Source organism: Anastrepha obliqua, chromosome 2 (genome assembly GCF_027943255.1).
Source record: "Anastrepha obliqua isolate idAnaObli1 chromosome 2, idAnaObli1_1.0, whole genome shotgun sequence".
Lineage (NCBI taxonomy): Eukaryota > Metazoa > Arthropoda > Insecta > Diptera > Tephritidae > Anastrepha > Anastrepha obliqua.
This window is the reverse complement of record NC_072893.1, coordinates 91,740,431-91,758,060: the sequence shown is the minus strand read 5'-3', so window position 1 is coordinate 91,758,060 and position 17,630 is coordinate 91,740,431. Positions and strand designations below refer to the sequence as shown.

The following is a 17,630-nucleotide window of genomic DNA, read 5'->3' as shown; positions in this document are numbered from 1 at the left end:
GACCCAATCAGCAAAGACACGACGTTGTTGATGATCGGCCGGCTTGAGTTCTTGTGTTAACGGGACTTTATAAGCCTAAGATTTGGATCTTATCTTTATGCAAAATACGGAGTAATGACGTTTGTGGAATGCCTAATTCCAAAGAATGACGGGAATGGACAAACCTGCGTTTTCTTCAACACTTTCGGCTACAACAGCAATATTTTCGGCTTTTCTTGAGCGACGTGCACGGGCTTTATTCTTCACATCACTAACTTGTCCCAACAACTCGAATTTTTTCACCAATTTCTGTATTGCGGTCCGACAAGGTGCTTCACGATGATCCAAAAATGTTCGAGTTTTACAAACCGTCTTTGCCAAATTTTCACCATTTTATAGAGAATTTTAATAATTTTAGTGCATTGTTTAAGCGTGTATCGTTCCATTTTTATTAATGGTGTAGTTTCTGCTTGTCAAATATCAAAAAATGACAGATCCAAAGGTGACATCTACCGAAATAGCGGGCTGTTCAAAATAACACCTGTTATTGGAAAACCTTTTAGAAAGAGTGCAAAGAATTTTTACCAAGTTTGCAGTATCCAAATTACATTGGCCTTATGGTTACCCGATTATCTGAGTAGGCGTAAACTGTTAGGCTTACAGAGCTTATCTGATAGAAAAAGCTACTTTTAAATAATGTTTATACTCTGTAGAAGAATAAAATAAATAAATAATTATCATTTATGCTTTGGTAGTTTTTATACTTATATAAAGGTTGTCAAAAAAGTCTTGCGGTATTTCCGCAAGCTTGTCTTTGCAAGCGCGCAGTTCTAGTTGTATTCGTCGCATCGGTTCACGCTAGAGCTTTTTGGAAAGCTCTTTTCACGTGCTAACACGTGTTTGATTAATTGTTGTTTGCTTTTAGTCGTTCGTGAGTTATAGCGTCGCAAACATGGAGCAAAATAAAGAGAAAATACGGCATATTTTACAGTACTACTACGATAAAGGCAAAAATGCATCTCATGCTGCCAATAAAATTTGTGCAGTTTATGGACCCGATACAGTTTCCATTTCCACCGCACAACGATGGCTTCAACGTTTTCGTTCTGGTGCAGAGGTGATCGAAGATGCGCCACGGTCCGGAAGGCCTGTCGTCGAAAATTGCGATAAAATCGCTCGATCGAAAGAGACCGGCATAGTAGCAGCCGTAGCATCGGCCAAGAGCTGGGCATGAGTCATCAAACCGTTATAAACCATTTGAAGAAGCTTGGATTCAAAAAGAAGCTCAATGTATGGGTGCCACACGACTTGACGCAAAAAAACATTTTTGCCCGTATGGATGCATGCGAATCGCAACAAAATCGACCCGTTTTTGAAGCGGATGGTGACTGGCACTCATGCAGAAGAGGTCATCTTTGATCAACAGAGGCCGAATTGTCCTCCATCAGGACAACGACAGGCCACACGCATCTTTGGTGACGCGCCAGAAGCTCCGGGAGCTCGGATGGGAGGTTCTTTTGCATCCACCGTATAGTCCGGATCTCGCACCAAGTGATTACCACCTATTTCTGTCCATGGCGAACGAGCTTGGTAGTCGGAAGTTGTCCACAAGAGAGTCCTGTGAAAATTGGCTCTCCGAGTTTTTTGACAATAGGGAAGCGAGCTTCTATAAGAGGGGCATTATGAAGTTGGCATCTCGTTGGGAGCTCGTCATCGAACAAAACGGCGCATATTTGACTTAAATCGCATTATTATAACCAATTTTATGAACAATTGAAAATTCAATAAAAATACCGCAAGACTTTTTTGACAACCTTTATAATATTGTAGAATTAGGCAATAAGCTTTAACTTTTTAAATTTTTTCCGGTAGTATAAACTTGTTGTAAAATATGTATATAGATGAAAGAATACGATTTCGCACTAATAGTAGATTCAATGATGCCACTCGACGAATGTCAAATTTACGCTCAGCGATACATCTAAGTTTACGAATGTCGAGCCTACGATGAATTTACGAAAAGTCTGATTATAATAATATGCAACTAGATTCTATATACATACATTTTAGTATATTACGCTTTTTTAATACATTTATTTTTCTTATGCCATAAATTTAATTTCATTTACAGACTACGGTCACTCTTGCACTCATTCAAACTGTTTCCAACTCGTCAACGTCAAATGCACGCATGCAAACTAGGGCCACTGAGCAACAATGGATGGCGAACCAATGTCATTCACCAGTCTAGCACTGATGCTCCTCTTAGTGATAGCATTTATAATGTTCGCCTGTCACTGTTTGGGACCACGCGCCAATACATGGATGCGATCGAATAAGGAAGAGAAAATTGGACTATCGAAAAATAAACTTTTCCATGCGAATGGTTATATGGTGAGAAAAAATTATCCTTGAAAACATAATATAAATTTATGATAATCATAAAAACTTATAACTTTACCCATCATTCAAGATCCATTCCGGCTCTGAATTCTTACTCAGCAACAGCGGCAGCTTTAAGCGGTTCGATACAATCGATAAGGATGATTACCGGCAGTCGGGCCAACAGCCTACACAGCATGCCACTACGCCACTCTGGAATCTCGCTGGCGAGGGGGAAGTTGACTCAAATATACCACCACAACCGTTACGACCTGCACCTGCACCTGGCTCACAACCCCCTGCCAGTGCAAGTCATATAAAAACAGTTACCTTTTCATTTGAACAAATCAATGAGACCACGCCCACTACCAGCAATAATAGCCAACGATTCGGAGATCAAATAAACTCGAATGGACGTACTGGCAATAGCGAAAGCGCGACAATGGTTTCATGCAGGCGTTCTTCTATGAAGTCCACGAATAGCGCCGTACCTAAACCAATTGAGGCACCACCTCCGCCACGGTTGTCTGCCTCGTCGTTGGCCTTGAGCGCTAGCGCCATACCCCGACCGGTGGCTAAGAGACAGGTCTCATTGCAAAATGTCGGTAACGGTGCAGGTGCCACAGGTGCACATAAGGAAACAATCAAAACAGCAACTACAAAACAGGAAACTGAAGCTTTACCCACAAAAACGACAACAACTGCGAACACTTCAAATGCGGAACATAGCCATTCAAAGACGTTGAAGCGTCGCAATTCCAGCACAAACCCCTTCCTTTGTGAATCCGTTGAGAGCTTACCGGAATCCAACACTGCCTTACCACTACAGCAAACATCGCAACAACAACAACAACACCAACAACAGCTTAACACACATAATAACGTGCAAAATAATTCTAACTACAATGCCACCAATTTCAATGGACATATGGGCAATGGTACCACAGCACACACTGAAACGGCTACGCTGGCAACAACTACCAGCACAAACGGCAATGCTGCAAATGGTGTCTGCAATCCTTTCTACAGCGAATTGACCCAAGCGACAGATACGATAACAACCAACTCTAGCAGCACTGCACCAACATCGCTAAGCGCGAAATCACTACAACAACAGTTCCAAGAACTCCGCAATCGCTCCCTCTCCACCACCGATGCATCCGAAGACTCCGAACTGAAGTCGCTTTCAAGTGGACTGCGGCGGTTGACACAAAACTCAACAAATCCCTTCACCGGCTTGACACAGCGGGTACAAAAGGGGCCACACATGCTACAGAAAACCTTCTCCGAAGATTTCCTCTTCCGCAAACTGGGTGTTAATCCGAGTGGAGCACACAATACACAGACGACACATTGCATACTCGGTTTGAGTGGCAACGGCAGCAGCAGTGGTAGTGGCAATACAACCTGGTCTTTCGGTCGTTCACTACTGCGCCAAGATTCTCTAATGAGCCTTGGCCGACGCAATAGCTCACAATGTTCACTCGATTCGAGCGCGAGCGGTTCAATGGAGGGCATCAACTTGGAACGGGCCATCTCATGTGACTCGGTGAACTCGGACACCTCGTCAGTGTTTGTGGGCGAATTGGATCAGCCATATACACAGATAACCGGCTACCTGTGTGTCGGTTTGCAATACGATAAGTAAGTACCGGGGAGTCAACAAGTCAAAACTAAACGAAAAGTGCAGAAGAAACGCCTACTGTTGATAGTGCTTGGCGTGGGGTGTTTATTGGTTAGTTAGTGCACTTCAGTCAGCCACAATATGCTTGCAACAGTTCATACTACACATAAATAAGCTTGCATACATGTCCGATCACATACGGCAAAATTATTCTGTGTAACATACCTTTCACACCCATACAGCCCACTGGCGTACGGAAAGAGATTTGCTGAACTCCCCCTCCCCGGTCATGGCACTTATATTTTATGTGCTAACAACCTTTCAAGTGTGCAATGTGCATTCACCCGAATCATATACTGCATTATTTTTGTTGCAACTGTTATCTTTGTTGTCAGTATTTTAATAGCTGTGTTGTTTTTGTTTAGGACACACATTCATGCTCAACTTGTGCAGGCATCACATGCATAGAAATTTGCAACAAACGCATGTATGTATTGAACAATTCATCCCAGATGGAAATCTTATACAATCTTACAGTGACTGATTGGCGCTTATGAGCGCGCGCTTTCTCATGAAATAAATTGGTCTAATATGATAAGAGGTCCAATATACATACTATTTCGAAATTTTGTGGTATACGCTTTGATGTTGTCTCACAAATGATCTGTAATGTAGGTCGCTTTCAGATGCTGATAGTTTTTATGAGAATCTTTTCGAGACAAAAATTAATTTGCTCAGATATATTTGTTACCCTACTTGTTCAAAACGATTCCCCTTATATTGACTCCTCAGAGTAAGACGTGCCAAGCACTCGACGGTTAAAAGAATACGAGAGCTCAATTAGATTTGGAGAAACAAGTTGGATGCCTCTCGAAGTTTAACTATCGGTACCATTAGCACTGATAAACAAAAATTGCAAAAGTCAGTGATTACCTATATAAAATTATCCAATTATCAAATGTCTCTGGGCTCAAGAGAAACCGAACTTTATTTTCTCGGTGCACGTTTTAGTGAAATGCCATAGACAGAGTGATATAATGACCACCATCGCATTACCACATACGAGTATATTGAAAAACGAAAATGAAAATTTATTCTTCACAATTTCGTTAATTTTTAAATCTTACTAATATAAAACCTTATACAGTTTTAGGTAGTAACCACTTAATGAAATGCGTATACCTGAAAGTGAAAAATGTATTTGAGATCATCTATGCCCCTATTAATTGCTTGCAATATTTCTTCATTTCCTCTAGAAGTGTCACATAATTTTAAAAATTTTTAAATTACCCTCATATGCGGCACAGAATTAAATACCTGGTGGCACAGAATTAAATACCCAATTTTGTTTTTGAGTAACTTTTTACTAAATAAAAAAATGATTTTGGGTGATGGAAATCTTTATTTTGATCTTTACGCGCTCCATTGTTTGCCTGCTTGTATACCACAACTGTCCAGTTCATAAGTGTCAAATATGATTGACGCACAACGCCATTTGCAAAAATTATTATTAGAATTTTACTCCAAAAAAATTTCAGAATGATAGTCAATAAGATCTCAATTCCCTGGTTAGGACAAAATTCAATAATTTGAATCCGATTCATTCCATGCATTCTCACTGAGTCGATTCACTTCGCTATTCAATCACTTCATTTTGTAGAACCTCTACTGTCTTACGGTTCCCAGTGTATGCTCATATGCTCATCACAAGTTATTTTCCTCCAAACGCACGGTTTTCTACGTCATTGTCTATGGTCTCATCAATTGTCCTATTCTTCTGGAGCAGATAAACTTTAACCGAACTTAAATCCAACAGAGCATTGCATTTTCAACCTCCGCTTGCTGTTTTGTATTGCTAAATCAACTTATTCTAATTTCACTCCCATTACAAGAGCTCATAAAGAGTTAACCAACATCTCTAAAAGCATTGATCTAGAGTTTGCCTTTCCCAGATCTATAATTTTCTCGCGTATCTCTTTTTACCAATAGCTGGTATTTCTGTTTTTGTTTTTTTTTTTTGCTTTTAGTTAGTATAAGTTCATGATTGTGCCCATTTTCCGAAAGTTTTTGTCACTATAGACTCTATGGCGTTCTCGAAACTGTAGCAGTTTAAGTTCCTCCCTATGTGAAATTCACCCTGACTTACTCAATATTGGTTTGGCATGTGAAGGTATCCCACATGACACTAACCAGCTCTTCACATGCCCACTTAAAGCTACTTAACTAACTCTTTCTCTCTCTGCTTCGTTGGAACCGCTCTGTCGAAACAGAATGTTTCCTGGTCCTACCATAGATGAGGTTAAAGAGTGGTTGATGATTCACTGCCCTAAGCAACGTTCTGTAAGCTGCTGAAAAAGAACAACCAACCAATTTTGATCACCAAGTAAGTTGCGTTGAGATAATCCAAGATAATTGCAGGAAGTATTGTGTGCACGACTGGATGAGCAGATCATCTTACGAACTTGGTTAAACCGATTTCTTCTGTTATTCATCTTAATTCCTCTAACATTTTACAAACAATCGTTACGTGAATAAAGTTGAAATGCTCAATTGAGCTTTAACTTACGAAGAAAACTTCCGGCTGACCTCTTATTAGTTTTAAACCTTGTTGTTTTTGTCGTACAATAGTTTATAGTAGGTTGGTTTTCCTTTCACGCTACCTCTTTTTCCTATTTTTTTTTGCACGTCGCGCTAAATATTAATTACGCTTGCTTTGCACCACTACAGCCATACATGGCTTTATATGCACTTGTAAAGTACCTACGCTTTGCGTTGTTTTCATGTCCACTCGTAACTCTCCCTTAGCCAACACACACTACTCAATATTCACACATACTCGTATAATATGTGCATGTTTGCATTTGTATTTCACAGAAATTCTATTACCGACGAGGGCATGGAGCTCACCGTTATGGTGCTGGAGGCAAAGGGGCTAATTTGTCCTTTTAACGTCGAGTCGTTAGACACTTTTGTGCGCGTTTATCTTGTACCAGACGAGGCGGTAGCAATGCAGACGAAGGTGAGTGCTTTGTTTGAGAATAGCATTTATAGCTATGAGAATTACATAAAGAATGCTCAAGTAAATTTATATTGCGGGCGAATACCTGTTGAAATTTCACATAAGCTGACCAAAGGAAAGAAAGAAGTTGTGCGTGGATATCATTGGGCGAATAGTTCATCGAGTAACATAACATACATATATTTTTTATTTATTTTTTTATTTGATTTTATTTATTAATTAACAAAGAGGGTGCTTACGGACTTAATGATAGATAAATGCAAACAAAGACCTTAAGATAAGAGTCTCATGAGTAGCTTCTTAAAAGTACACATAGAGTATGAAAATTAAAGGCTAAGGAAGAAGAATATGCATTAAATTGAGCTAGCGTCCTCTTAAAATGAACATTCATCCCGTTAACAGTTTTAGCAATACCCACAAAAAGCAATTCATTACAAAGGAAAATGCGTGAGGGAACATTGAAATGAATTTTCTTAAGCAGATACGGGTAATCTATTGAGCCCGCACATATATCAAAGACAAAACACATCGACAATTAAACACGCATAGACTTTAAGGACATGAGATTTATTAGTATGCAACGAGAGCAATAGGACGAAATGGGATCTACGAATTTCATCGAGCGCAAGAATAGACTCTAACTTATTAATATAGACCGCATGAAATGGTCTCCAAACGAATACCGCGTTTTCTAACTTGGACCGAACTAATGACAAGTACAACAAATTGAGAGTATAGGAATCAGAAAACGAAGAACAGCTTCCACGAATAAACGCCAATATGGCGAAAGACTTTGAAACATTATAATTTATGTGACTGATCTAGTTGAGCTTGGAGTCAAAATACTTATAGGCACCCATGTTTTTTAATTCACTAATTAAACAAACTGCTGTCATGACCTCGGTTACGTCAGCCCATCAGCTGATTCTTTTAAATTTGCTGAGAGCCGGTTAACAGTCTGGTGTGGGGCAAACCTTCTAAATTTGTTTGACCATGTAGAAAACCGGTAGTCCGAACTTGTTTCCTTTCAACGTACGCACTGGTTGGGACCCAAAACAGTCACTCTCGAAATAAGTTTGCATTATTTTCCAACGCCTCTCAAGTCTATAGACATTATTTTGCTTCGCAGGGGTATAATGCTAGTTGATAATCAAAATCTTGGACAAGAAGAAGTTGCTAGCCTCAAAACAGTTCCAACAGATTTTTGTATTTCGGCAACCATTGATACTAAAATTTTAACCAAGAAAAATTACATGGCTTACGAGCATTCTTTGCAGAATTACAGTAAAATTAAAACGAGTGGAAGAGAAAAGGAGTTTATACAGTCTGAAGTTTCGTCCGATCGTTATTTGTTGCGTGCTTGTGGCTCGAAATTGTATTTAACTTATAGCATTTTTCTGCTATTGCAGGTATTCAAAGACTCCGTCACGCCCAGCTACAATGAATCGTTCAACTTTTGGCTAAAAAAACAACAATGTCGACATTCGCTTTGGTTCCATTTATATCACAATGGCGACGCGCATACGCTTATCGGTGAAGCAGAAATGGAAATCGGTGAAATGCCACGGCACGTCACTACATGGATACCACTAACCGATTCGCGCAAATGTAATGCACAGTGGGGCGAACTAATGTTCTCATTAAGTTATTTGCCCACAGCGGAACGCCTTACAGTTGTGGTGGTGAAAGCGCGAAATTTGAAAATGGAAATAAAAGAGGTTGGCAAAACAGCAACACCGCAACAAGTGCAAAGCGTTTTTGTAAAAGTAAGTACCAGGGATGGAAAATACACACATCTTCTGTACCGTATTCACAAATATTCATTTAAATTTTAGGTCTACTTGATGAACAACGAGAAGAAAGTACTAAAAAAACGTACCTCTCTAAAACGTCGTGATTTGTGCCCCATATTCAATGAGTCGATGATCTTCAGTGTGCCTCCGCCAAGTCTCACCACTGTACAATTGCGTCTCACCGTTTTTGGTGTAACGGAAGCTGAGGATGGTGAGCGTGGCACACCGCGTATTGCACCGATAGGTCATGTGATAGCTGGTGCTTGTGCTACGGGCAAGGGATTGCGCCACTGGCATCAAATGCTCTCTTCGCTGCGCAAACCGGTGGCCATGTGGCATGTATTGAGACGCGCCTCCTATCAACCAATATTTACTGGTGGCGCCGAGGCTGTCGTAGCCGCCATGCAAAGCTCTGCCTTACGTGCCAAGCGCAACAGTATTATATAAATTGTTGTTACTGTAAATGAGCAACTTGGGGAAGAAATCCAATATTTATTGTGAAAAAATTGTTCATTACAAACGAAAAACGTTGGTTGTAAGAAGCCCATTTATTTTATTGCAGGCTTTACTTTTGGCTCCTTTTTATACGGGCAAGTTACGACTTTGCGATATTGAAAAACTGAAAAAAGATAGATATATTAAATCTGGATTTTCCATCCCTATTTTGTGCGTAATTATACTTCCAGCAAATTGGACGTTTTAATTGCATACTCTGGGAAGTATAGTTTTAGGTGTGCAATCCAAAATAAGACTTCTACTTCAGTATTGTATTAAGCATTTAGTTGTACTTTTATAGTGTCCACTTTATACTCAAAGATTTGCACACTCAAAAGAAAGATGCTCTCTCCCTCTTTAACATTCACTCATCTATACTCTAAACTCTTAACATGCACGTGGTTTTCCGCACATATGTACTTATTTATTCCTACTATGAAACCAGCACTCTACTACAGTACGATAAAAAAAAATATAATCATATTTACTTCAAACTATCATACCTAGTCCAAAAGCGCAACTTATACCTTTAAATCGAAAACGAAAAAAAACATAAAACAAAATATATACATACATACATATATTATAATAATGTATTTATATTTATACAAATATAGTATATTCGTAGCATATGCACTCGGGTTTGTAGCTAATCAAAACATACTAAAAAGGAAAATATTAAAAATATATCACAAAAAATACTAATGTAATAAAATATGATCGTACTTGAGGCTAAATACTCACAAAAAACATTTATGTAACATTAGTTATAGGGAATATATTATTACACTGTGCGGCACCAGGAAATTGTCAAGTTGTGTGAATACTACTCTTTGGATAGGTGAGGTGGCTCCTAAAAATATTCTTCAAAAACCAGCTCGCCGACTTCCGTTGACCTTCCAGAAAGCAGGGAACATTAGCATTAGCCTGCCTTTCCGATCCGAATGCGAGGTGCCTAGCGATTATCGATCGTCTGCTATTTCTTATCACAAAGACTATTGGTGCTCACACTCACCAACGTAAACGTACGCCCGTATCAGCTGACACGATGAAATTATTGAGAGCCCCATGCAAATGAATTCTCACCACCGTTCCATTCCGTAGTATCGTAGATCTTAAAGAGAAGATGAATTTAAAGAGCAGAAGAAACAAAAGAGTTAACAAACGGAAAATTATCCACCTCTTGTAAAAACCGGTAGAAGAAGAGATATCAGCTTAGACATTTTTATGTTGTACAAACAAAAAATACTACAAATTTCAAAAAGACGCAAGAGCAGAAATGCACAAAAGGCCTAATTCTACACAATTTTTTTCCGTATGCCGATCATTAGCCACTAGAACGCAGATATTGTCATTTTTGAAAATTGTAAGACTTTACTTTGAGTTGGGCTTTTACGTTAAATGATTATTTGAAGCCCAAAATTCTGTTAAACGAGACATTCCAGAATTAATCTATCAAATGAAAACTACTCATTCGTGTAGGTTCTTCTGCGTGAATTTCAACGTGATGGTGATGTCGACTGACAATACCCGTGCTTGATGCTGTCCGCGCTGCGCAGCAATTCGGCATAGGACATCTCTAGATTCTTCGTTGATTGAGCTGCATGGGCCGAAAACTTTCCCACTACTCAAGACCATTTAAATCCAATTCACAGCTCCGCGATGTGGACAGAGTGGCGGACGAAGTCAGGCTGCGGTTGTAAATGGTCAACGAGCTGCCATTCTGTTCGTATCGCGCACCACCACTGGTATGCGAGGTGCTAGCCCGCAATGACTGCACATAAGGAGATAGCAACCAATGTAGTTGTCCGTATACACGGGCGGCTAATTTTCGTAGTTCTTCTCAATAATGTGTTTCTTTGCGATTTGTCACTCTAACTTGATTGTACACTCGGACATGGCGAACAATTGCTCGGACCTCACTGACAAATTAACGTTCTGTGCACTATCTCTGAAATCAATAGGCAGCACTTTATTCGCTGGCGTCGCAGGAGGCACTAGGAGGCACAATTTATAGCCCTGTACCTTATCGATTTATTTATTTTATTATTATTTTATTTTGGATGCACCTTGTTATGGCCTTTTACGTTTTGGCTCATCAGAAAAGTTGTGTTAATAAACTCATAATATAATATTTTTGCCCAAAGAAAGCTTTATTAGCGGCAGTAGATAGTAGCGATGTTGTTTTCGAAAAGTCAGTACTTCCGGTATCAACTGAGCTGAGAACAATAACTTGCTTACAAAGCTAAGCCTGTTCTCGTGTTGCGCATACATTCTCTCACAGATTATGCTCAAAAGTGGCATCTCAAAGACTAACAGATGAACCAATTTAAATTAGAAAAACTGGGTACTTCTTCAAGAGAATTTTTGTTCGGCTGAGCAGCCATTTGTCTTCCTCTGCGGAGTAGATTTCACTTAACTTATGATTTAATTTATGTTACCACCTTCCATGTTGGGATATATTTTTTCTAACCACTATAAAAAAATTGTATAACACTACTAATTTAGTCACACTCGTAAAGTGGCAAGGTTCGCTAACTATTGCTGGTTAATCATTGATTCTTGTTCACTTATGATTTCGCGCTCAAATATAGCGCCATCACACAAATAAAAATTCAAATTTAAAAAAATCTGTAAAATTTTACGTTAAGGGCTAGGCATGCCTTTAAAAATACTCTATTCCATTTTCTCTATCCATCAAGTTTATTTTCCTCCTGATCAATTTCTCTTACCGCACAGTGTTATTGTTATAGGCAGACAGCAATTGTTGAATGGGCAAACTCCATCTAGGAGTCAAATCTCAAATATGTTGAATCAAATACTTTTATGTATATAAATTGTTGATCAAGAAATGAATAGTTAAAAGCAAACAAAAACAAACTGTTGGCAATCAAACAAATACAACTAATTATTATATTACAAGGGGATATGTTTAAAAATTTAGAAGAATACATAGCTTTGGGATTATTAAAGAAGAAAATGGCTAAGAAACAAGTGTAGTAACACTACTCAATACCGCAAAGTTAATGCTTAGCTATTATAAAACACTGTATGTATGTTTTTGAACAAGATTTAATAGAAAAAATAGAATTGTTTTCTCACAATGTGGAAAAGCAGGGTCTGGTACGATAAGTCGAAAGTAAAAATACCAAAAAAATGTCGAAAAAACAATAATTAAGAAACCAAGAATGTCGAAAATATAGACATTTTTATTGCCGAATTTTACACATCATTAATTTTATTTCGATAAATTGATCTATTTAAGTTTTCATTGCCATTGCCTGCCAAGGGCGTACAAGTAATTACAAAAATCTATATATATAATATAATATATAATATAAAATCTAGCTACGACTATTGACTATGTCCTCGAATTTAATTAGAGTGAACTAAGTACATAATTCCCAAGAAAAAAAATCGAGTATTGTATGTATACTAAGCGAAGGACCTCTCCGAGCCGTTTGATACTAAACGAGGTTTCAGACAGGGTGACTCTCTGTCGTGTAACTTCTTTAGCCTGATCTTGGGGAGGATCGTACGAGCCGCAGAACTTAATCGCTCAGGCACAGTTTTTTACAAGAGCGTACAATTGTTGGCGTATGCCGATGATATTGACATCATCGGCTTTAACAACCGCGTAGTTAGTTTTGCCTTCACCAAACTGGATAAAGAGGCAAAGCGAATGGGTCTGGTGCTGAACGAGGACAAAACGAAGTACCTCCTAACATCAAACAAACAGTCGGCGCACTCTCGTATCGGCACCCACGCCACTGTTGACAGTTATGATTTCGAGGTTGTAAAAGACTTCGTATATTTAGGAACCATCATCAACGCCGATAACAATATCAGCCTTAAATCCAACGTAGAATCTCTCTTGCCAACAAGTGCTACTTTGGGTCATGTCCTCCGAATGGATACAAACGCTCCGGCTCTGAAAGTATTCGATGCGGGACCAGCTGGTGGTAGCAGAGGAAGAGGAAGGACTCCTTTGCGTTGGAAAGATCAAGTGGAGATGGACTTGGCTTTACTTGGCGTGTCCAACTGGCGCCGGTTAGCACAAGAAAGAAACGACTGGCGCGCTTTGTTAAACTCGGCCAAAATAGCGTAAGAGGTTATTGCGCCAATTAAGAAGAAGAATAAGAAGCGAAATATCTATGTGGGACAAACCAACTTCATAATTTTTCTTCTAAAATAGCTGCATAATATTTTCTTGAGTTGCCTTATAATGCCGAAAAATTGAACGGTGAGTCTTGGACGTATCAACAGGATAATGCCCTAATCCACAGCGCCAAGCATGCAAAGAAATTTTTCACGTCGAAAACTATCCCTGTGCTGGAGTGATCCGCAGTTAGTCCAGGCCTAAATCCAATGGAGAACTTCTGTAGCATTCTTAGCTAGCAAGTTTATAAAGGCAGACGCCAGTTTGCACCTTAAAAAAGCTATTCAAGAGGAATGGTCAAAAGTCGACCTTAGTGTCCTTCAGTCACTCGTAAATACGATACCACGACGCCTAGTATCAGTTACAGCTAAATAACAGAGGGCATACAAGCAATTAAATATTATTTTATATTGTTTTCTTAAGATTTATTATTTTCTTAGGTTAAATATTAGTTTGGGCCCATGTATCTATTTCCTTTTACCCCCCTTAAAAATATTAAATTTTTACAATAAAAGGCTGAAATAAATCCTTGAACAAATTTTATTCTCATTTTTTTTCACTTATGGGGTTACATGGGTTTCGTCGGATAAAAAAAGGCCTATTTTCAATATTTTTTTTCTATGTAAAAAATTATTTATTTAATTCAAACTTTTTTCTGTCTTATAGATAGATATTTAAAGAATAATTTCTGAAATTTTCAAAAAACAAAAATTTAAAACTCCTCCATTGTGACGTCATATCCGGTGACCCCTCGAAAAAAAGGTGCGTCCGCGTTGTCAACGTAACTGCTGGCAGGCTCATCAAAAATGAAAAAACAAAAATTAGTGCTTTAGTTAAGACCATAAACTCGAGCTTGAACGAAGGAAAGAAAAAAAGTAAAAATTGGAATTTTGGCAGACATTTTTGCAAAAAATGAAAATTTCGATCAAATTTGCTTGACAAATCCTTCGTTCAAGCACGAATAAATTGTATTTCGAACACCTGTGTGAAATTTCATCAAGATCGGCTGAATAGTTTTCGAGAACATTTGACAACCGACTTTGAAAACACGGTTCCGAGAAAAAGGCGTTTAAAGTTTTGAGTAACAATAAAAGTGGCTCGGATCGACTGGAAAATTTAGGATAATATTCCTGAGATGTTGTAGAAATTAATAAGCCAAAAAAAATAAATCGATTTTTTTAACCAACGAAACCCATGTAACCCCTTATGCCGAAAAGTAAAAAGATTTAACCTCTGATTATTTTATTACAAAACAAATATGTTTGTTCAGTGTGTCATATTTTCTATTTCGTTTAGTGCATAGAAAACTAATTTTTCTAAGGCAACAACTAAATTCAATTTAAAGATTTGACGTTCAAAGCGGTATGAAATACTATGCTAGTTAATCGGCACTAAGGCAATGAGACCTTCGTTTGCTCAACATACTACCAAAATCATTTCCTATTTTTTTCAGCATAAATTTGCTATATCAGTGCTTACTTTTATTCAGTATAAAATTTCTCTTCCTGTTGCATTTAAAATATAATAATATATTAATTTATATAACATGTGGCATAAAAAATATTTCCGATTTCGTGCAATATTGAAAAGACTAACTTATTTAACAGAATTTCAGATGCACTGGAACAAAAAAATACTCAAAATGACATATTAGATCGCCTCAATTCGCCAAGCGTTAGTGGCGGGTAGATGAAGCAACCTCTTCTTCTTCTTCTTAATCGGCGCGATAACCTCTTACGCGATTTTGGCCGAGTTTAACAAAGCGCGCAAGTCGTTTCTTTCTCGTGCAAACGTTTATTTCTAGTTCAAAGTAGCACTTGTTGGTAGAGAGATTCTACGTTGGATTTCTAGGCTGACGTTGTTATAGGTGTTATTGCTGGTTCCTAAATAAACGAGGCCTTTTACAACCTCGAAATCATAACTGTCAACAGTGATGTGAGTGCCGATGCGCGAGTGCGCCTCGTTCACCACCAGATCCATTCGCTTTACCTCTAAATTACTATTATTATTTATAATTATTTAAGTATGTTGGCTAAGGCAGCGTAATATGATACCTTTTTTAAAAACTTATTTTATACATTTTGCGTTTTTGTCGACATTTTTCAATTCGGCAGGATACGATTTCGGCAAGACATTGTTTTGAGATATAAAAAATTGTATAATTCGTCATTTTTATTTTCGACTTAACGTACGAATTCCGGAAATGCTTGATGCCGATGCCGGTGGATTTAGCATTAGCGATTAATTGAAGTGTGACACAGAGGAAACTACATTAAAATGCTCTGTGTCACAAAAGCTTTTGCGGCCCGAAAGACTCTCGAAAAAAATCTTTTTCTCATAGAGAAGAGCGTGATGCAGTTTGTGATTGTAGTATGTAAGCACGCAACTTGCTGCATATTCAAACACATCCGCCTCAAATCGCTTTTTCATGAGAAAAAGGGAGTTAAAACGCAGGAAAACAAACATTCTGAAACAAGAAAGCCTAACTGATTAAAGTTGCAACAATCTCTGCTCTACTGTCATCACTTTATTTTATTTACTACATCATGATGGATGAGCAAGATATTGACATAAATAAATCGAAAAAATTCTAAAATAGCAAATATTTGCGTTCGCCAAACATACAATTATGCATACATTTAGTACATATAAAAAATTTTATAAATCTACTTACATAAATATGAACCGCTTATTTTGAATGTGGCGTAATTCATTTCTCGCCAGACACTAAAATGTTAGCTTTTCAAACGAATTAAAAATATACAGTGTATCACTAAAGTAAGTATGCAGCGATGATTTCACCATGGTACAAAAGAAATAGAACTCAAAAGTAACACTACGAAAACGAAATACAATTTTATTTATTTTTCAAAGTCTTATATACATATTTACAACAAAAAATAATATAAAAGTAATTCTTGTTTTAGCCAGATCGGCTTAATATGAAAAAAGTCTTAAAATCACATCACATAAATAAGTATGCATTCAATCAAAAACCGAATTCAAGAAAAATTTTTAAAATTATAATAAACTGTTAATATTTCGTTGGATAGCCTTTACTCTTTTTGACAGCTTTTAACCAGGTTCTGAGTCACAGAAGTTGGAATCTTTCCCCATTCCTCCATAATTGCTTTCTTTAGGTCATCTTTGCCATTTATTTTATGTTTCCTTATTTGTCTGTCAAGATGTTCCCACAAATGTTCAATGACATTCAAATCTGGCGATTGAGATGGTGTTTTTAATTGCTTTGGTGTATTATACAGCAGCCATTCTCTCACAACTAGAGCAGTATGCTTGGGGTCATTGTCCTGTTGGAAGACAAATGATCGCTCAAGCTCCAATTTTAATGCACTTTGCTTCAAATTATCCTTCAAAATGTTGAGATAAACAGTTTTATCCATTATCCCTTGAATCACAACCAGATTTCCTACACCAGAAGCCGCCATACAACCCCACACCATTATTGAACCGCCACCATGCTTAACTGTGCCGGTCATGTTTTGAGGATCGAGCTCTGAATTTACTTTTCTCCATACTTTTTCTCGTCCGTCGGAACCAAAAATATTAAATTTACTCTCTTCAGAGAAAATAACGGTATTCCAAAAGTTTTGGTCTTTGGTTTCGTGCAGTTTTACAAATTCAAGTCTTTTCTTTCTGTTAGTACTATTTACAAACGGCTTTTTACGGATGTTCCGACCATGGAAACCAGCAGTATACAAAGCACGACGAATGGTTTGGGGGTTAGAAGGCTTGCCAGTTTCTTTTTCCATTTCGGCCTGTATTTTAGGGGCACCCGTTTTGGGGTTTTTCTGTACCTTTCGTACAATTATCCTGCGTTCCTGCTCCGTGAAAATTTTCGGGTGACCAGTTCTTGGTTGGTTCTTGGTATTACCTTCTCTTTTAAATTTTTCAATAATTTTTTGTACCGTGGCGTTGCTTTTATTAACATCTTTTGCAATTTGGCGTTGGCTTTTATTATCTTTGTACAATTTTATTATTAAATCCTTCATATCTTGTGAAATTTCTTTGCCTCGAGGAGCCATGACCAAAATTTTAGCTTGAATTCACTTTATAACTTTAAAAATAATTCGCGCTTACACAACGAAACAAATTTGATGGTTTTTGTCGCAAATAAATCATATAAAGACTAACGAAATACACAAATTTGCGAACTGCATA

At 37.9% G+C, this 17,630-nt stretch overlaps 1 protein-coding gene across 1 annotated transcript; it reads left to right on the top strand.

The window, feature by feature from the left end:
• Positions 1-2,196: 2,196 nt before the first annotated feature.
• On the top strand, positions 2,197-9,324 carry LOC129239454 (serine-rich adhesin for platelets). Its single transcript, XM_054874949.1, has 5 exons — positions 2,197-2,373; positions 2,453-4,005; positions 6,860-7,004; positions 8,414-8,770; positions 8,840-9,324. Exons 1-5 carry the CDS (start codon positions 2,197-2,199, stop codon positions 9,242-9,244), a joined length of 2,637 nt encoding a protein of 878 aa, XP_054730924.1. The 3' UTR covers positions 9,245-9,324.
• The last annotated feature ends 8,306 nt before the right edge of the window (positions 9,325-17,630 follow it).

Excerpts from the sequence above, each read along its gene's own strand:
- LOC129239454 (XM_054874949.1), top strand. The coding sequence starts at position 2,197 with ATGGATGGCGAACCAATGTCATTCACCAGTCTAGCACTGATGCTCCTC. Across the intron at positions 2,374-2,452 it reads TCCATGCGAATGGTTATATG|ATCCATTCCGGCTCTGAATT; the intron begins GTGAGAAAAAAT and ends CCATCATTCAAG. Across the intron at positions 8,771-8,839 it reads TGCAAAGCGTTTTTGTAAAA|GTCTACTTGATGAACAACGA; the intron begins GTAAGTACCAGG and ends TTTAAATTTTAG.